General features: G+C 38.3%; 1 protein-coding gene across 2 annotated transcripts in view; it reads right to left on the reverse strand.

Annotated features, from left to right (window-relative positions):
- il1rapl2 (interleukin 1 receptor accessory protein-like 2) overlaps positions 1-21,768 on the reverse strand; it is a 209,901-nt gene that overhangs the window by 82,901 nt on the left and 105,232 nt on the right. For both annotated transcript variants that reach the window (XM_049718946.1, XM_049719029.1), the window contains exons 3-4: positions 1,380-1,549; positions 668-771 (exon numbers count right to left, since the gene is read on the reverse strand). In XM_049718946.1, coding sequence (XP_049574903.1) covers positions 668-771; positions 1,380-1,549 — 274 coding nt within the window. The remainder of the gene's footprint in view (positions 1-667; positions 772-1,379; positions 1,550-21,768) is intronic.

The raw sequence follows: 21,768 nt of genomic DNA on the forward strand, positions 1-21,768 counted from the left end.
GAGGTAGGCGGAGAGTGAGGAGGGGAGCAATGGTGGTGTGAGGGGAATTTGGTGCAAATACGCAGAGCCAGAGAAATGCAGGAAGGAAGATGCACTGGCTGGAAAAAAAGGGAGAGATCTGCGGATGATAGGAAGATGGAGGCAGCTGGTGAGATAAAGAAAAGAAGCTTCTGTGTGGAAGAAAGAAAAGCGGAGTTGGAGGGAGGGATGGGGAAGAGGCCGAAAAATGCAAAGCAAAGGAAGGCTACGACTACGCCAATTCACCTGATGTTCATTCTATGAAGTTCTAAGTTCAAATTGAACAGAGATAACAGTGTTGTTTGTCAATGTTAATAGTTGAACTGATTGCTTTTCAACCACTGTTATAAGGGGGAAGATAGGAAATCAGTTGCACAAACGAACATCTGCATTCCATAACTTATTGGATGTTACTCTTATGAGGAACAGTAATTCGTTTTTTACACTTGGTGATTAGCAAAACATCTCTATGATTGTGACTTAAAAACTTGCAGACACCTCAATTGGCAACCATATTTATCAAAGAGGTATTGATAACGTTACTTGAAGACAGACACACATATTACAAAGCGATGACAGCAATGTCAATTTCGATCTGTGATGTTTCACCAAAGAGAACTGTTTCTGAGGCCACATGAATGTATGTTACCTGAGTACACAAGTGTAGAAACCATTATCTTCCATTTCAGCAGACCTGAACCAGATGGAATCGTCTTCTTTACTCAGCCTATGGCCTGAGAAGATGATGGGTTCCTGAAGGGTGCAGAATAAATGCATCGTAGGAAGGTAATGTGAAAACGGTTGTATTTATAAAAATCAATTCAAGATGCCTTAAATTTTTAAGTGCATTTTTGTGCACCCTTGGTAATAAATGACTTTCTAAAAAGTAAAAAGTAATTAATAAATGACTTTCTAAAAAGTAAAAAGTAATTACAGCGAAGTACAATGAAAAAAAAAAGATGTCATTTGTCTTGTTTAACATCATTGTTTTCTCTTGATGGTTTTATCTGTTTACCAAACCAATATATCAACATCGATCTACTGATACAATGGCCATTGAAACTGAAAACATAATAAAATGATAGTTGGAAAAGTAATAGTATGCTTAACAACATGACTCGAATATATGGTTAGATTGAATTTACAATCTGTAGAAGGAACAACAATTAATATACAATTTCTTGGCTTCTGTAGGTTAGGAATGAAGATTTGAGCCAATTATCTAATCATCAAGTTGCCTTTCAGATTTGTTCTTACAAATCAGAAAAAAAAAAGATTCATGAGAGATTGGATCTCTTATACTTTTATTACCTGTAATATCAATTTTCTCCAGAAAAAAAAAAGTCAAACAGTAAATTTACCTCAGCATCCCCTTTGTTCTTGTACCAGATGAGACGCAGTTTGGCGTTGGTGGCCATGGTGTAGTTGGTCCGGATATAACTGTAGAACAAGGCACATTTCACCCTTACTGGCTCGCCGGCCAGAACATGGTACTCCTTAAGATCCACCGACCAGTCGATGCACCCATCAACTGAGGAAAGAGAGAAAGAGAATACCACATTGTTCATCCAGTGACAGACACGCTGGTCATGTGAGAGGAGCGATCGAATAAAAATGATTTTTGTTGTCAAAACTTTCTTCAATTTGTTCTTGTAAAATTTGCAGCAACAATGTGAGGGTCAGACGCCATGAATCAAAAACAAGGTGCAGTAGCAAGCAGTATGTAGATGCAGAGCATAGAATATTCTTTGATGTTTTATTTTCTTTCTTCACTTCTCAGGCTACTGTGAATCGTATGTTTTCCTTAGTCTTGGGCTTTCTGTTTAAAACGTGGGGCACAGGTACTTGCTGCGAGGCCTTGAATTAAATCTGTCCTGCCCAGAAGAGATAAAGCTTCTGAACAGTCACCCACCCCAAAATACCTCATCTGCTTCATATCCTTATTGTCCCCATCCTCTTTGTTTACTGGCCACAGCCCAAATACGTACACAAGGGGCACAATGCAAAGCAGCTGTCTGTATTTCCTTACAAATGTCTGGTGATTGATGAGCAACCAAATGTCGGCCCATTGGATTATGTTATGCAAGTCAGTTTAAGTAAAACTGGGACAATGAAAAAAAAAAACCTCCACCTATAAGACATTGAGAAAGAGAAAAACAGAACTTTTAAAACACAATTTATGGCCTTTAATTCCCCATGGATGTAGACATCGTGACAACGAGAGAGACAGAATGATTCATTTGATTGATGCTGCAGTGACATTTGCATGCTTCCATTGACAATTCTTGGAATAGCAGAATGAGCTGCTTTCTTCAAATTGCTTACATTGCTCAATATTAGAAGCCATTAACAATTCTTGTGAAAGCGCTGAGTTATTTTTCTTTTTAATGTTTACCAACACAACGCATTACCCATTGCAGTAACGATGCTGTTCAATGTCAACGTAAGTCCGCATGTGTATTTGGCTCGTACTTCGTTCAGTGAAATGTATGTGAAGTTAAGTCATTGCCAATGATTTAAAGACTTCATTTGTTTAAGACTGTGGAAGATATTTAAGACCCCACACTTAATTGGCTACATTTATAGATTTAGCAATAAGCATTAAGTCACGGGAGATTTAGAATAGTCTTGCACACACTCATACACGCAGAGTTTAATAGGAGTCATTCAATCTTTGAATCCCTTTTCACTGCTGCATATGATCCCAACCTACAGGCAGAAATGAAAAACTTCTAAGCCTGGGGTGAGGACTGTGAGGAAATGGACAGTGGAGTCAAAGCAGGACCTCCAAACCTGCTTTGACTGCACCGATTAGGGTGTTTTTGAAGGTGCAACTTCAGACCTGCATTAACTCACTGATACTGTGACATAATACATCAGCTTTTGTGAGGACTTGTGTGTGCAAGCTAAGACCTTCTGCACGTACAACAACAACAAACCGTGGTTTACACAAAACTTCAGGATGCCGCGCAAAGCCAAGGAGGAGGCCTACAGGAGTGGGGACCGGGACCTGTTCAGGCAGGCAAAGAACAAACTGAACCGAGAGATCAGCAAAGCCAAGATGTGCTATGGGGAGAGCCTGGAGAGACACCTCGCTGCCAATCCTGATCCCTCAACAGTGTGGAAAGGCCTGCAGAACATCACAGGCTTCAAGAAACCAACCCCCTAGCGGAGACAACGGAAGTCCAGGCCGTAGCGACGGTAGGAGTAGTGCCCCAGACCTGTCGCCCTGACATCTGTGGTCATGAAATCCTTTGAGAGGCTAATATTGAGCCACCTGAAGGACATCACGGGCCCCCTGCTCAAACCCCTGCAGTTTGCCTAACGGGCAAACAGGTCGGTGGACGATGCGGTCAGCATGGGACTGCACTACATCCTGCGCCACCTAGACACCTCAGGGACGTGCACCAGGATCCTGTTTGTGGACTTCAGCTTGGCGTTCAACACCATCGCTCCCGACATCCTCCACCAGAAGCTCATCCAGCTCGCGGTGCCTGCCTCCACCTGTCAGTGGATCACCAGCTTCCTGACCGAAAGGAGACAGCATATGAGGCTGGGGACCATTACATCCGGCACCCGGAAACCACCAGCACGAGCGCTCCCAGGGGTGTGTCCTCTCCCCACTGGTCTTCTCTCTCTACACCAACGATTGCTCCTCAGGCGACTCTTCTGTGAAGCTCCTGAAGTATGCGGACAACACCACTCTCATCGGACTGATCCGGGACGGTGACGAGAATGTGTACAGACAGGAGGTGGAGCAGCTGGTCCACTGGTGCAGCCAAAACCACCTGGAGCTGAACTTGCTCAAGACCGTGGAGATGACAGTGGACTTCAGGAGAGTCCCTTCACCACTTCCACCCCTCACTATCCTCAGTAATGCTATTCCCTCCACAGACACCTTCAAGTTCCTGGCATCCACAATCTCTTGGGACCTGAAATCGACCGGCCACATAGACTGTCCGGAAGAAGGCCCGGCAGAGGGTGAACTTTCTGAGGCAGCTCAGGAAGTTCAATCTGCCACAGGAGCTGCTGAAGACCTTCTACACTGTCATCATCCAGTCTATCCTCTGCACCTCCATCACTGTCTGGTTTGGATCAGCCACCATACAAGACAAGCACAGACTGCAACGGACAATCAGGACTGCAGAAAAGATAATCAGGACTGACCTCCCGTCTATCCAAGACTTGTACCTGTCCAGGACCTGGAAGTGTGCAAGTAACATCTCTACAGACCCTTCTCACCCAGGTCAGAGTCTGTTTGAACTACTACTCCCCTCCGGACGGCGTTACAGATACGCCAAAACCAGCAGACACAGACACAGCTTCTTTCCCGAGGCTGTCGTTCTGATGAACTCACACCACTCATAGAATCTCAGAGACATCACTGGGCAATAATATCCTGTTCTTGCCACTTAAATGTTTTTAGTCACCTGAATGTTGTTAGTCACTTAAATGTTGCACAGAGGCTGAGATCAACCGGAGTCAAATTCCTTATTTGGCATGCACAAACCTGGCCAATAAAGCTGATTCTGATGTGACTCTGTAGAGTTATATTTACACAAAACTTGATTTACAGTTGAGCTCCTGTGGTGTTTTTTAATACATAGAATACATATTTCCTTATTTTCCTGAATGCAATTGGTAAGGTATATATACTGTTTAGTGGGTATGTGATATTTTAATTCCTATTTTGTTATTATTCTTTCTATATGTGATTGTTAGTTCTTGAAATAACTTTGTTTAAATCGCTTCCCGTATGTCAGATTGCCTTGGAATCTCCACTCCAGACATTCTGGGTGGGGTCGGTACCGGTCCTTGTGTTGCTATGTCTCTTCTTTGCGATTAGTCTGGCTCCATTTAATTCTGTCACAGTCATAGTTTCTGTCCAAGGAATGCATTGTGTGTGCTCATCCATGTCATTGTGTCATTTATGGATGTTCATCATTTTCTTGTCATTTTGTTATTCTGGGGGAAAGGAACTACGATTATTTTGGTTCCAGCCTTGATTTTTTTTCATTATATCTAACCAAATCTTGAGAAGAATTTGACAAGCTTTCTACAAGAAGAAAGACTTAGGCTTCAGCACTTATAAAGATTTTTCACTCTGACCTTCAACACATCAAGGTGCAAAGACAAGTCTTGATGAGAAATGCTTTCAAGAGACCTAATCAATTGTGCATTCTCTGAAAATACACACCATCATCCATCTAGATGTACTGGATTTGATAGGACTTTGTATCCTTTACCTTAAAGAACCATTTATTCAATATATGATAATAGTAGTCTGCATCAGATGGGAGGAGTCCTCTCCTTATTGCTTCTTTTACACCTCATCCCTTCTTTTATATCCAAAATGAGTAAGATGGGTTAACAGACTACCTCAATTTTTCTTGTTTCAGTCTCACATCTGTGCATGAATTGTGCTCACTGCTAGCATGGTGCAGGTGTCTATTTCTATGTATCACTGTATATTCTAATGTCATTTGGAAGTGTGTCAGAATGGAGCTTCTCTTTAGGAGGGGGCACTGTTGTGGTGCTCATAGAGAGGACAATCAGAATACAATCCTCTGGCAACCCTGATGTAAAATATTTGCAGTTTAATAGCTTATTAAACACACGCACCAAGACTCAATAGATTACTTGGTGGCCTTTACTACACCCCTGCACCTAGTTTGACCTGTATCAACCTGACAAGTTTTGTGTAACACTCATTCAAGAAACACTTGCGCACACGCACATGCACACACAATACAATACATACAAAACATCTTCATTTATATAGTGTATATAGAATAACGAAACTAAAACCTCCGTGGCAAAGACATGAATTATTCTTTATGGATCGTGAGATGTGTATGTATGATTTTGAAAGCCATGCAAATGTGTGTGCGTGTGCGCGTGCGTGCTAAAATAGAGGAATTAATAGAGGCCAGCCAGAGTTGACCATTAGGAATTAATGAGCTGACAAGTATTGAAGGTGGATGAACATTTAGGTCTTGGTTTGACATGGGTCAGATACACACTGACAAGATACAACATTGCTTTGAAAAATATGCACTCTCAGACTGTAGCGAATAGGCCATATGTATCTGTGGGCCACTACAAAAGGAGGATCAAATAGTAACTTCATACTCAAGTGCTTCTTCACGTTCTTATGCACGAGTGGGTGTATGATTTTTCTAGACACGGTTACGTGTAAGAATGCTTGGACGACCACAGCTGTGCTTGAATGACTGGGTAGGTTTTAGCATGGCCTGGTAAACAATCCCCTGCAACTAAATCTGCACATGAATGTTCCCACATCATATAAAATAATTCTGTACTAAAACATATCTGCATTTACCATGTGCCTTATTTAATAAGACCCCAAATAGCAAGCACTGACAAGACTTTGACAAATTTGGTCTTGGTGAACATTATTTACTGAGATTACGATATTTCACTATAGTCCTGAATAGCAGGCCTTGAGATGCATGTTCATGCACTTAAACGGATCACCTGTGTGTTAGCATTAAGTGCAAAAGGGAGGAGACTAATGTATTTAAAGGATAGTTTTGTGCTTTAGCTAACGCTGGCCTTTTTTCTCAACATGGATTTCTTTGGGGGAGAATCGCAAAGTAATGAAATTGGATGTATCAGTGGAAGACAAACAAACATACAACTGAGTTACAAAAAACAAATGTATCGCTTGATGAGCTGAAATGACCCAGCCGCAAGTAAACGTGAAAACAGTGACAACAAATTTTCGTTTCTTCATGCAGGAGGTTCAAAATGAGTTATTCGAGGTAACATTGACAAAAATACATACAACGCTTTTCAAACAGTTATGCTGGCAACTGGATTTGCCAAATTTCTGTGTCGTCTTTTAACAAACTAGCTAATAGCGTTTGAATATTTATTTTTTGTGAATGAAACCTCTACCATGAGTTTCTCATTCACGTTGTGACAAATGTCAAAAAAATGAAAGCCATTTCCTCAGAAAGAACATTTCCTCAGCTTTAGGATGGCTGCCGGATAATATTTTGTAAGACAATGCAATAACCGACTTGGATTTTATTCTACCCTGGGCTACAAAGCAGAGCCATTTTAAACTCCAAACATTGTGGTGTTTTAAGTGAATGTGAGGCTTTTTTATTGTGCTGATGCCTTTCCTTGTTGCATGCCAGTAGAAATGAAATCGTATTTTTCACAGTAATATAGGAACAGCATTGAGCAACGGCCATAACAACACATTTACAAAACAAATTTACTATTGCTGATGTTAATTATTACAGAGGCATATATGCAAATAATGTAAAAATGGGGAATATTGACCCTGTGGCTTGTTTAAACATGATTCTCCCATTTTTTACATCCCAATGTAAATTGCCTTTAGGATTGATGATTTGAATCAGGATGTTGACCCTGAAATAGTCACACTATTTGTTCAATTACATAAATAACAAAAATAATGGACATGTCTGCTCACAGTCTGTCTGCACGTGTCTCACCATGTCCTGCAGCACTAAACAAGAACACTCTTAACACACAAACCTAATTAATAACAGAAGCATTCATGGACACTCCTGCTGTTACCCATTAACCTAACATAATTAATTTTAGTCAAAACTTTTGGGAAGGACTATTGTTTCTCATTCTCAGGTTCCTTTCACAGATAAACAACAATTCTGAAAGTGATTAGACAACCAAAAGCTGCTGGATATATAGTATCTCCTTTCCATCTTAACATGAGTGATTTTTTAATTCCCAAAACTCAGAGAGCTTTTTGTTGTTGATTCAAGCTAATTCTGTCACTTGACTTCAGCTGGGTTACCAACTTAGGCAACCGCCACCTCACTCAGTGACTGTGAGGAGCGGAGTCCTGCCCTCGCTCAGCAGCTGACACAGACAGGAGATTCCTAATTAAAAACTGCAGCGAATGAATCCATCATTCGTCATACTGTCAATGTTTCAGCTTGTGCACCCAAAATTCAATCATCATAAAGTTTTCATTGTATAATACCAGTCTGTTGACGAGTGAGGGAATGAGTAAGGACGTTTCAAAAACATTCAATGCATATACATGCTTCTTTTGGTGGAGGGGGGGAGATATTTAAACCCACTGAAATTTTATTTGGTCCATTGCGGTCATAACAATTGTAGCACAATAAATAAAATGCAATATAACTGACTCCCTTTAAAAACTACAACGTAATTATGAACTACACGTGACAATAAGCATAGTCGAGAAGTGCCAAAATTATCAAGGTATTAGAATACAAAGAACCCCATTTTTTCCTCCTGGAAATAAATTCCAGACCTACCTATGTTCCCAAAACATGTAAAATCCCCAGAAAACAAAAAACAGAGGACTAAAAGCAAGTTCAAGACATATCAGTACTTGACAGCATAAAAGCAGAAACACACTGTACTTTGCTGTTAAGTTCTGTCAAAAATGCTGCCTTAAAACTCCATGCAAGATTAATGCTGAAAGACCAAGTAAAAGTGCAGATCCCATGCTAAATCTTTGATTCAAGAATCTAAAGGCTCAAAAGAGCAAGGCCTTTAAGAATTATATTAATATTTATTAAAAATGTGTTTACCTGTGCAGTTGATTTAAGGCCACACTTCAAGACGGCTTGGCTAATACAGTACATACATAATAGCCATACCTAGTATGGCAGACACACTGACTTATTGCACAGAAAAGGCATCTGGCTCAAGGAGGTGTCTATGTTTACATTCATATACATTTTAAAGCAAGTGCTGGATGCTGAAGTTCACACCACAGTACAAGTGATAAATTGATGATGCATTAAGGAGCAAATTTCACTTTCGTTTTTACGCCTGCCTAATCAAGTATCAGTAGTGTCTTAGTAATTAAGCTTCTATCCTGTCCTTTCCCACAAAGTTACTACTACTTCTGTTGCATTCAAAACAAAAACAAGTCTAAAGGGTTAGTGGTTCTCCTATTTTCTTTGCTGTGGAAGACAGGTTCAAATGGATATTACACCTCACGCCCAAACAAAAACACCCACAGATTTACTTGGGAAAAGCCTAGGTCTTTGACCCATCAACATCAACATTTTTGTCACACAGGCCTGTGCACCTAAGATAAATGTCCGTGACAGGCTTTCTAAAATTGGCCATTAATCAAATAAAAGCACAGTGTTGAATTCGTTAGCACTGATGGCTAGCTGAAAGTCTTAACACTAGTGTTTATTAAAGCAAAAATGCTTATTACGATACAAAAATACATATATTTAAAATTGTTTCTTTTAAGAGAGCCTTGTCTCCCCGCCACCAATTCTACCAACTTTCCCCCCACAGTGACGAGTATGGCCACAGGTCACACAAAACTCAGACAAACAGACTAAAAGAGCTATCACCTCAATAAAATCAAACCCTTAATTATCAACTAGATAATAATTACTTATCGTCTGTGTAATAAATGATAAAGCTCTGTGATGCACTGTAAGAGCAAGAGTGTTTGTATTTTAGTGGCTCATAATCCTTTCACGCAATAACTGCTTACGAGTCTCACTCGTTAGTTTATTGATCTTTTCTTATTACGTTTGATTCTTTTTGCATTATTATACAGAGAGTAGCAACCTTCAATTTCATTGCACTGTTTGACAATAAAGGTGATTCTTATTCTGTTGATGATTTCCAGATGATCAAATTAATGGTATTTTTCATTCAATAGTGACAGTCTTGACCCTCTTACAGGCCAACATCATGTCACAATCCTCAAAATGTGGGTGGTTGTTAATTTCGATTAGATCCTGACACATACGTTTGTAGGTCTATGAGCAGAAAGACAATCCTATAAAACGCAGACAAAAATAAACAGAGTATGAAGAGTGACGTAAAAAAAAAGGATGGAAATGAGTCTGACTGTCCTGGGATGCTAAACACAGTTTTGTCTTCATCCACATTAGATAATAACTTCCCAAACAAGAATGACATTAATTCTGTCTTACACAATTTGTTGTTGCTTATTAAGATTACCATTTAATTAACATGATGTGGTGTAGCTCCACAACCAAAGAATGTCTAACTGTTGTAAATTAAACCCCTCTGACACTGTCAATCAAACTGAATATTAGCTCTGTACAGGCAGCAAGTATTCCAAAATAAGTTTTGACACAAATCTTTTCTGCTTGTGCAGTTTTCTTTTAAAATGTCTTTGCAACCACTAAAAGTAGCACATTTAGCTGCACTCCCAATTAATTTGCACACAGTTGCAGGCTGAGAGGAGCGTGCTTTGCCGCGTAACACGAGTAACACGATTGCAAAAGATCTGTTTTCCACATTATCTCCCATTTTGCCTATACCACTTTCTCAACATCAACAAAAAAACAACAACAACAATTTGTCTCAGGTTTTATAAATGTCATTACATGCGCTAAATTAACGTATTGGGATCCTAACCTTCCTCCAGGTATTTGGTTAGAGTTGCTGTTGTACTACGTAATTCGGCATCTGCTCCTCATACCACTGTAGCAGGCAATTTAAACACTCCTCACCCACCTCATTTTTTTTTAAAACATATTCCTATCGTCTGCAGTATATTTTTATATACAGACTTCCCTCATCCCCATTTGTCACAATGGTACTGGGATTTAGAGCACAGAATTTCCCATATTTCTCAGTTACAAATGCGCGCAGACACACACACAAACACACACACACACAAACACACACACACACGCACACACACACACACACACACACAATACCAGCATCCCACTGGCCTTCCTCGTGCTTGTCATTAATAAAGAAATTGCTGCACACCTGCTCAGTGACAGCACCCAGCAGAGAAAGAAAATGGAAGTGAGATATTTGCGTCTGTGTGTGTATGTGTCAGATCTGTGTGTGTATGTGTCAGATCTATCTATCTATCTATCTATCTATCTATCTATCTATCTATCTATCTATCTATCTATCTATCTATCTATCTATCTATCTATCTATCTATCTATCTATCTATCTATCTATCTATCTATCTATCTATCTATCTATCTATCTATCTATCTATCTATCTATCTACACACACACACACACACACACACGCACACGCGCACACACACACACATGGTTTAGCTCCTGTATAGACTGCTGTATTTTTGTCAGACAGCTGATAGCCAGGTTGCCATACATACTTGCAATTTCTAGCTTGCAAAATTTGCTAAAAAGTAGTTTTTTTTAGATTAACCAATAAACTTTGTCTTTATTATGCCATGGGTTTTAACGGCTTAATAATACTGTAAAATGCAGGTCATGAAAATAATTGATGATTGACTCTTTGATGATGCATCTATCTTAATTATTATAAAGAATCATTATCAATATCGGCGATACTGGCCTCATCTTTACTCTGTGTCGGACTAATACCAAAACAGTCAGGATCGCTGCACTTTTATAGAATTATATTTATCTACAACTCCCAAGAAAACTTTCCAGGCCGGCAATGATGTCAGTTCATTCCCATTTGATGAGAGTTGAGTTTCAGATTTCTGGGCAGGAGAGTAAGCACAGATGAAATGTGCATTGGACATGTACAAAAAGATTTACATGCAAACGGGAGAACATGGCCCTGAGTGCGACTGAAAATGAAACACTTTTATTCTAGCATTTGGACACATTTCCTTATGATAGAATCCAAATTGAGTTGGAATGAGGTTTCTCAACTCCCTTCTTTCAACCCTTAAAAATACGTATCATCCACTTTCTCCACCTTCTGTCCTTGCTACCCTTGCGCCATCATCTCTTGTAATTGATTCTGTTCTTTAAAATGTAGTTGTTTTCTCATTTGGTTTTATGGAACATTTAGAAAATATACTCTTCAGCATAGTTTTTTCTGAAATAATTGTAGCACAGGAGGCGCGTCGTATTAATGAGAGTGTGTGTGCGTGTGTGTGTTCATAATTAGGGTATATGGAGAATAAGAAAAGAAGTTAATGGTTCAAACAACACTCAATGTCAAGCTGATATTAACTGACTTGGTCCAAAGAAAAAACATGTTTTAAGCTTGTTTCAGCATTTCAGGTGTATTTATGCACTAATGCATCCACTAGTGAAGTACAATAAGTGTTTGTTAGTGTTGTTTTTTTTTTTTTTTTTTTTTTTTTGGGGGGGGGGAAATGAAGAAGCACTGTACAATTTGTGACTGTAATTTTCCACTAGAGATAAAATGTATTTGCATTGAAGTGGCAAATGGCAGCCGAGACAGGGACCATTGTTGGTGTTTTTGTTTCTGCCGATCCTTCTGAAGTTTGGGTTTACAGTTGGGAGAAAACTAAGACACCCAGTCGGCAAGCCACTTTCTTATTTGGTCACTACCTGTCTGCGATTCACCCTTCACCCACCCCCACATCACACAATGCAGCAAAGAACTGTCATATTGCTTCAAGTGCAACTCCCTATCCAGATAGCAACACATTGTCACCAGATGGGAAATTTAACTAAAGCGCTCAGGTGATTTATCTGTGTTTGCACAGATCCAATCATTGCTTTCTCATTGCTCTATTAATAGCACTCCCACTGTCACAAGCTCTTTGTTTTGTGAAGCGCTGCACAAATTATCATTGGTACTTAATGATGCGCCTGTAATTGACACCGCAAATGTTTAATAATTTATGCTCTCATTACAAGGCACGTTTTGTTTGTTCACAAATGCACGTCTTTGATGCAATTAACGTGACAAGTGATCAAATTTTAAAGTGCTCAATCTATATACTGTTTTCTCGAGCTGTTTTGTTTTGAGGTGCTTTGAATTTATTACAGGTTCATAAACTCATTAAAAATATCACATACCTGAGGAATTTAATTTCTGTTATATTCCGTGTACATATTTCAGTCAAGAAGTTAGACTTTTTATACCTAGGTTAGAGTCATGTACACAAGATCATGTACTGATCAAACTAAATTAGTTGTCTCGTAGGAGGTTTGAACATAGCTTTGCAAGTCTTTAAACACTTCTGTGGCCGAGCACAACTTGTAGGGTGTTCAAGTGAGAAATGTGAGGCATACATGGACATTCTAAAGTATAACCTGGAGTTTTGAAAATAGCAAACTGCTCATTAATTCCCATTGAAACTTTGCATCATGGGAAATTCACTGATTAAAATTCATGTGAAAGTACAAACATGTGGCATTATATGAAACCTAGGTGGTAGACCCACTTGTTTTAACCTCTGGTAAATGATTTCAGTGTACCTATTAAATATTGCACTGCACTGTATATCATAGCCAACATGAAGTGCATCTCAAATAGGATCGCCTTACTGAATGGCAAAACTTAGATCTTGGAGCTGTTAAAGTCATGAAGTAGTTTGTAACTACTTTGTTTTTACGAGAAGTGGTTGTATTTTCAGAAGATGAGTTTGTATTTCAGCAAAGAAACACATCTTATGGCCAAGAGTTCCCAAGCTTTTTTCTCAGCTAGTCTCACATATATCAAATAGCCCCTTGAAGAGAAATTGAACACTGAAGAACATTCAGATGAAACGTGTTGAACATCATATGACAGTGTGCAAAGAGTAATACAAAATGGCTTCATGGGCACACTAGACACCCAATTAGTCCTCATAATAAAACTGAGGGGCAGCTCGGAATTATTTTAGACAGGACAAACTGGATTCATAGGTCTTAGTATTCCAGTACATCTAACTGGGAGTCCCACTGTCACAGAGTCTAAATTTATATAAATTCACGGAAGAGCAGATTAGCATATTATTTTGACCCTCTAGTAGTTTCCGTATCAATTATAATGATTCGGGGTGTAACATGTCTAAAATGTATAGTTAAAATACCCAAAGGTGCTTCAATTTAGACTTTTATAGAAAAAATACCAAAAAAGTCAAACTATGATTGTTTTTCACAAAACTGAACCACATTTTTTATTACATTACTTTTTATTATTAATTTAATTGCAGGGGTAGAGATAAACAATTTCTTTAGCAAAGGATGTAGTAGCTTTAAGGAGATTTGGCCAGCATCCAGAGGAGATGTTTAAGGCAAAACAAATAATATTTTTGGTCAAAATATGACATTAGCCACATTTTTTTAAAAGGAACATGTTTGCTCAATCATTTATTTTCTTCTTAGTAACAGTATGAACTGAAATTTGAAAAATAATTTTCTGTTTAAAATGTAGAAGATGCGGGGAAAAAAATACACGGCGTGTTGACATGACATGAAGAAACTTGAACTGGTCATTATCTGTGGTCTCTGTGATAACTGTTTACTCATGTCGACTGAGAAAGATAAGCGATGGACATTGTTCTGTGCATTTATTGATGTGAAGAAGCTTGGTCAGGTACCTGTCTAACGTCTCTTGTCTTTCGAATTCTTTAGTACAGTTTTCTCTCGTGGGCTTTTAAGCTCCTTGTGAAAAATTACGGTAGGCAGTGGATTTGGTTTTAAACGTTTATACCCAGACACACCACTAAACTCTCTTATGAGATGAGAGCACAGCCGCAGGTCTTTGGGCAAGTGGACTCCTCCAACGGCATCCTCCCACTGTTTTCTTAACTTTGTGAGAAAAAGCTTTGGAGGCTTACCTTAATTTCTTTACTCCCCTTTGATCGAAAATGACAACCAAAACACATGCAGTGTGGCATGTTTGCTCCTTTTGCTGATGCTAGTCGTTGTTTTGCTGTGCTTGGCAGTGGGCAGCAATGTGGGATGCAACCAAAATGTTATCATCCCAGAATATATTAAGCACGTGGAAATGTCACAGCATATAAATTAAAGTTTTGTACAAAATGTATTAAAATGCTCAATGATTTTCAAAAATGTTAAATCTTATCTTACTAACATCCAAATAAATATAGAGCAAACATCATCACAATCAGGGTTCCTTTCATGAGGCTGACAATATACAAAATTAGGCTTGATTCATCTTTTATGGTAATGAGTGTGCCTCTATTTTTATTTTTCTGGAACTCATTTATGGAACCAGAATGTGTGGCAGGAATATAATATTTTCAATTGACCGAAAATGGACAGAAACATCCCCCTATGACTTTGTAGACCATTTTTGCCGAGGCTAAATAAACTTCAACATGTCTATCAAAAAGTCACAAACATCCAATTTCACTCCAGGCCTGTAGGAGACAACAGCAAGCTTTGCTACCCGCTGAAACTGATGTGTCCCTGCCCAAGGGTGAAAAAATATCTTCCTGTATTTTTATTTGTTATAAAATTAAGTAGGTTCTTTCTCTTTCTGTGCTTTACACCTCTAAGGTCAATTTGGAGCGGATTTCAGCATATTACTGGACTGTGTTTTGTAAACGTTAAGTCGACAAAGTATTCATTCTAAAAAAATACATTCAAAACATGGCATTTACTCACTTGAGGAAGCTGCCATTTTTGCTCTCCAGTAGCAAGAATATGACGAACTACATCTGTCCAGCTTATTCCAGAATTGTAATGTTAAACAAAAAAAAAAAACAGGTTTTGACACATGCAATGTATTCTTTAACTTGACATATACTTTCAGTCAATGTCATTTTTGAAGACAAAGATAACCATTGATTTACATTTTGCAGGGATAAAAAAAAAAAATATAAATATAAAAATGGGCTCCATGATAGTTCCGCAATGAAACCAAGCATGAAGCTGATTTGGTGAAAACATACAATCATTATTCTTCTCTCTTGGTTGCATAAAGACAAAAGCTTAATAGTAAACCAAATACTGGTAAATACAATAAAAAAATATTGAGACTGACATTCACAGTTGACAAAGCAGGAGGTAGTGTAAACAAAGCAATCAGTCACTGTACTTTTTGTTGGCAGATTATTATTTTTAGTCAAATACTCCTTGCTTATTTGGTATTGAAAATGTGAAAAACCTGTGTTATTCTTGATGTATTGCCTTCCATTAAGGCATCTTTCTGACACCTATAGAAATCATTGCTTTTGCATAGCCTTTATCAACTGCCAGCTGCTTTGCCAATTAATGGGCCTCTTTATAAACAGACAGCACAGCATCTTAAATTGTTACTTTTTAACATTTTTACCAGGAAGATTTTTTTTTTAGTAGAAATGAGCAGATGCACAGAGACAGCAGAGAAGAGCTACAGAGAGTGATTCTCAGAAGGACTGCGTAAGAGTTGCAGACACTGCACTTCTAATCAGATAGGAAAAGCCCCAGTCATCAAGGTTTAAGCTCAATGTATGTGTGTGGGCGTTCAGGCACAGTCAGCGCACACTCTTGAGTGTGCGAGTGTTTGCGCGCGAGCATATAAAGGTATGGTACGTTTATAAAAAGCACTCCACTGTATGTGTGGGAGGGCTGCAGTGTGTGTGGCTTGTGTCACTCAGCTGATGAGTTAGTGTGAGACACAAGCTGTTAAATCACTGCTGACGCGCAGCAAGTGAATTTTGAATAATTTATGAAGATGTATGATCAGATCTGCACATTGATGTATTCAGCACTGAAATCATGGGAGAAAACCTTGAGACTCAAAAATGTTGAGCTGTTCAAAAGCTCTCAAATGCTTAAAATGGATCATATAATAGGACTAGAAGTGAATAAGTGAATAAGTACTTCCCCGGATTAATAAAGAACTGCAAACTACTGCAATTGTGTTTGTGTTTGTATGTGAGTTGTGTGTGTATGTGTGGTGGTGGTGGGGTTCTTACTCTTAATATTTACACCATTACTCATAATTTCAGTGATCATTTTTTTTTTTTGTTGGCTGTGAGACTAATGTTTGGAAAGTTAGAGTAACATTACATACAAAACAATAATTGCAAAGTGAAAAGCTCTTGCCACCTGCACATTCGATAAGTTAATGGAAGCAAGCTGAAATCTTAATAGCAAAAAGAATGACAGCTTTTCTAATGCTGTAGCAGGGAATATGTAGTAGCATTTTACGTCAGCACAACTAATTAAAAACTGATATGAGATTTGACAGAGATCAACTGGACACAGTTAATAGGCTCACATTTGTTCAATTAAGTAGAATGTGCCATCTCGATGAGATCTGGATGAAAATTGCTGACATTACAATTTTTGATCTGGAATACCAAATCAAGTTTCTTTCAAATCCGATTCAAAGGAAAGCTGTTTCCACAATCGAAAGATGATTGTCTGGTGCATTAAACGATTTAACATGGTCATCATCATTAGAAGTGATATTATAAAATAAAATGAAAGAAAAAATGGACATGAAACGGCATAAAACAAACCAGCCAGCAGTACTCAGCCACAAGGTAATTTCTCAAGTATAGCAAATTATTTAGGAGGCAGACACCGACAGGGAACTGTGGTCTGAATTTCAAAACATAATGTTAATTTACCATGAGCATATTGTTCTTCACAGTGAAGTTTCAATAATAATGCTTTCAGTAAACACATCAGCACTCCTAATCCAGACTCCCTTTGGAAAAGCTAGTGGTTTTACAGCAGCAGAGTCCAAACGGTTGCCAGTTCAGAAGATGATGCACAGGCCTGCAGCTATATTTCAAAGTCTCCACAGATGGTTTTTCATCATTGTTGTTTTTGGTATTAGCAATGCTCACATACATTCTGTGTTTGGTATACATTTCAAAAAGCAGAGTGACTGCAGCAGAGGTGTACTATGGAAAATTCAATGTGGCACAACCCGAGGGACGAGCTCCCTCTGATACTCACACGCAGTCCATCTGCGCACAAACAAAAATGACACAATGCCATATGGGATGTTGGACCTAACTTAAACATCTATCTTTAGTGACATCTCTTCCCGGGTGTGCATGTGTACATGTCAGAAGCAGATTGAAATGGTGCAATGAACACAATTGGAGTATTGGACATTTACGTTTGGGCAGTTTTGGGAGCAAAATTCAAGAAGTTTTGTTTTTGGGCCCTTACTTTTGCATCGGCTCATTTATCAGGCAGATGGCAGGACATCTGGGAACAAACACAATCATTTCAGGTGGTGGGACGTGGACATGGAATGATGTGAATTTTTCAAAAATTAAATTAAGAGATACATTTGTAATTTTGTGATCGTTCCTTAAATCGTTACCTTTAACAAGACAACGCATGCTTGACCCTTTGATGAAATGTTTGCATGTGAGTTCATCCTATCCTATTGGATGATCACATAGAGACAGACAACTAACTCTTCATCGTTCTCAAATTCATACCTACGAGCAATTGTGAAGTCCATATTTGATTTCAACAGCCATATAGCCACCTGCATTTAGATTGTGAAGTCAAAATGATGAAGATTTGAACTACATACAGTCCCATTTGGAAGGTTCTCAAACGCCTTAGCTTTTTGCTATATGAAAAAAAAAGAAGAAGCTAATTTCCTCATTGTTGGACTAATAAAGGTTATAGTATATTATTTTGCCTTGTTTTGTCCGGAAAAAACAAAGTTTATTTCCAAGGATGTTTTCTGTAGTTAATAGTATTAGGTAGTTGTTGATGGTATTATAAACTTGTATACTTTGGTGCAATATAAAATATAATATATGTTTGGCTTTAACAGGAAGCAATGTTGTTTTATGTTCTAAATTGAATGTATCCCAAGACATTTTAGGATACGACCCATAAATATTTGACAAACTGATATGCCACTTGAAGTTAAAGTGTTTAGAGGGTTTTTATTTATTTATTTATTTTATTTTACAAAGAGGCCTGAAGCACGATTTAGATGAAAGGAGCTGTTAATCCCCAAGTTGCCTAGTTAGATCAGGGATAAAATCAAGACATTCTCATCTCCAGAAAACGCTTGCAAAATATCAATAAATCATCTCATGGTTCAGCAATGGCACAGCAAGATCTAATCGGACAGCAGCGATTACACACACTCTCTTCCCACAGCTGCAAAATCATACAAAAATGTTATGAAACGGAGGAGAGGAGCGGTGGCGGGATATGGGGCAATGGGGGTGGTCAAAGTAGAAAAGGGAACGGATGAGGATTGAAAAATTTGGAATGGCAGGAAAAGGCAAGATAAGATAAGTGGAGGTTGCAACAGGAGAGAAATTTGTGAAAACATCCATCTTCTGAACCGCTAATGCTCACTAGGGTCGCAAGCATGCTGGAACACAAGTGGATAAAAGGAAGAAGAGAACCTAACCTTGTTGTTAAAGTGCTCTATAAATATATTTGAGTTGAGCTATATTGGCAGAGCAGGGAGAAATAGGAGAAGACAAAAACAAAGCCAGAAAGTGATGAGAAGAAAGTGAAAAACAAAGCCAGAAAGTGAAGATTAAGAAGAACATATTGGGCATAATGAACATGAAGAAAGACAGAAAATTGTCATACTGACAGGCTAATGCAAGAATGGTCATACAAAATGTCACCTCCTACACAGTCTCCATCTGAGTGGTTATTAAAGTGGATTATAAAAGCAAATGTATCACTCACACACACTTTCATGGCAATGTTATGATTGATTGTAGAATGAACTCCAATATAAGCGCTGTAGCAAACATTCTGCATTTTACAAAGGTAATAAATTTCAATGCTGATTGACACAGTATTACACTAATAATGTGTTTATTTATGCCAGAGTAGTTTGTAATAGCGTAGCTAAATGCCATGTAAGTAATTAAACTTTGTTAAAGTTTGATCCAGTGAAATACTCCATTATTGTAAACTACACCTTTAAAAAAACAATATGTCCAAATAAAATTGCTCACTTGCACACAGTTATTATATACAGTATATTCTGTATCAATCAAAAAACATCACCTTTTTGCCATGGCATCATTCTGTATTGATTTTCATCCGCATACCAAGTGGTCGGCAGTTGTGTACATGAGGACCATAAATGCATTCACATAAAGAAATGCAGTATGCATGCACTCAAATATGCACATGTGAGCAAATACAGATTACACGCAGTCCCTTCTCTGTGAATATGCAATATGCATGAGAGCTGCGTAGCCTTTTAAATGAAGAGGGTGCATGTGGTGAGTGTGCACAACACACAAACCTGAACTCTGAGTGGGTCTTCAGTGACATCATACATTTTAATAAACCTGTATGATGATCTTATAAGCCTGACTTCCTACCCCTCAAACTGCCAATCTGTCAAAAAGTGAGTTCTGCTCCTCCTGAGATGAACTCAACCTAGTCCCACAATCACATATTTACACTAAGAGTCCACTCAGGTTCACACACACACACAAACACAGCGGATATCCAAGCGTGGGTTAGATTATTTAAATAGGTCAGACCTATGTGCCCATGAATGAGTGGGTGCCGTCTTTGTTTTCGTGCAGAAGGGTTGTCACACCTGGGAAAACCTTCCATTTTTTTCTGCATAAGTGCAGCAGCGCTCCATCCGTGTGGATGGACACAGAATCTTGTTGATCTCAGGAAACAGCTTTGCATGCCAGATAAGGCTTGCTCAACACCTGCCTGTTCAACCCTCTCACACACACTTGTGTTTCTCATAACAAATGAAATATATGGTCCGAAAATATAAAGCCAGTCAAAGTCTACATATTATTCATACAGCTAACTTTTCCTTCTGTTGGAGGCGAATGGGTGACCACGGATGCAGGGGTTGGCAAAAAAAAAAAAAAAAAAAAAAGGCTCCTAAAATGTCTGCTGTTAACTTGTGCATTTGAAATACGCTGGTCTATGTATTCACTGGTAAATCCGTGGCTTCTCCTAAAATTGTGATTTATTGACAGAAAGATTTATGGTGGAGCAAGATCAGCGCCTTGTTGCTTGTAAATAAATCAATCAATATATTCATGGGGAAATTAAATATAAAAATAATGAAATATACAGAAATTAATACATATTGAAATTATTACATATACTTTGTTGGAATAAATATGGATATTGAAATGAATAATGAAAATAAAGCCTGCCTTCATGACATAAGTAATCATTTGATTACATATTTATCTTTTTAACCTTGGATATCTTGATCTCTTGGTCATCTATCAACTGTAAATTAAAGTTATAAGGGATAAGTTATTGGAAATATGCTAATGTAGCGTGCATGTGTACATAATGGATGCGGAAACTTTGAAGCCTTCGACGAACTAAGAAATGTGAGCAGTTCAATGGCCTATTGGTTTTTGCTTTGCAGCATGTACCTGCACAATGTGTCCTGTGATTGTAATATTTTCCTTAATATATGCTAGTTGAATTCTACGACCTCAGAGGAGGTTTCACAGTACTACAACTGATTAATCAATTGTATCCAAGAAAATGGTTACATGATAAAAAATCTGTGCTTAATTTGACTGATAAAGGCAATATTGAATAAAAGGTAATAATATCTTTAAATCTTTGTCTGTCTTTGTCAATCACCAGGAGGATTTTTTTTCCAAATACAGAAATGTTCAAGTGACAGGGTTAATGAATATTAGATAGTTATCACAAATGATTTAAATTAAAATACTTTGAGTTCCTTCCTACTACTTTAAATTGAAATTCGCACAGGGAGAAGCTGAGACACATCGTCAAATCAATCATCTGCTCTTACTTCGTTCTCTAGTTCTGTTGCTTGGATTGTTTCTGCACTGACATTATTGTCATCATTAATATGAGCCTTATCTGTGTTTGTTCGTGTGCTGGTGAAAGAGAACATGTGCCTTCCCGAGCAGTCAGCTCGTGTCGCTGCAGGAAACCGACTTACAGTGGCCAATTAGAGGGCACACACTTCTGAAAGCCTTCATAGTCACAGACACACAAACAATAACAGCCCAGCCCCTGACCATCAATACTATATTCAACACTGTACCTAAACAGCAAAAACAATTCTGAATTTCCCTTACTAGCTGTATGCCACACCAT

This window comes from Syngnathus scovelli, chromosome 1 (assembly GCF_024217435.2).
Source record: "Syngnathus scovelli strain Florida chromosome 1, RoL_Ssco_1.2, whole genome shotgun sequence".
Lineage (NCBI taxonomy): Eukaryota > Metazoa > Chordata > Actinopteri > Syngnathiformes > Syngnathidae > Syngnathus > Syngnathus scovelli.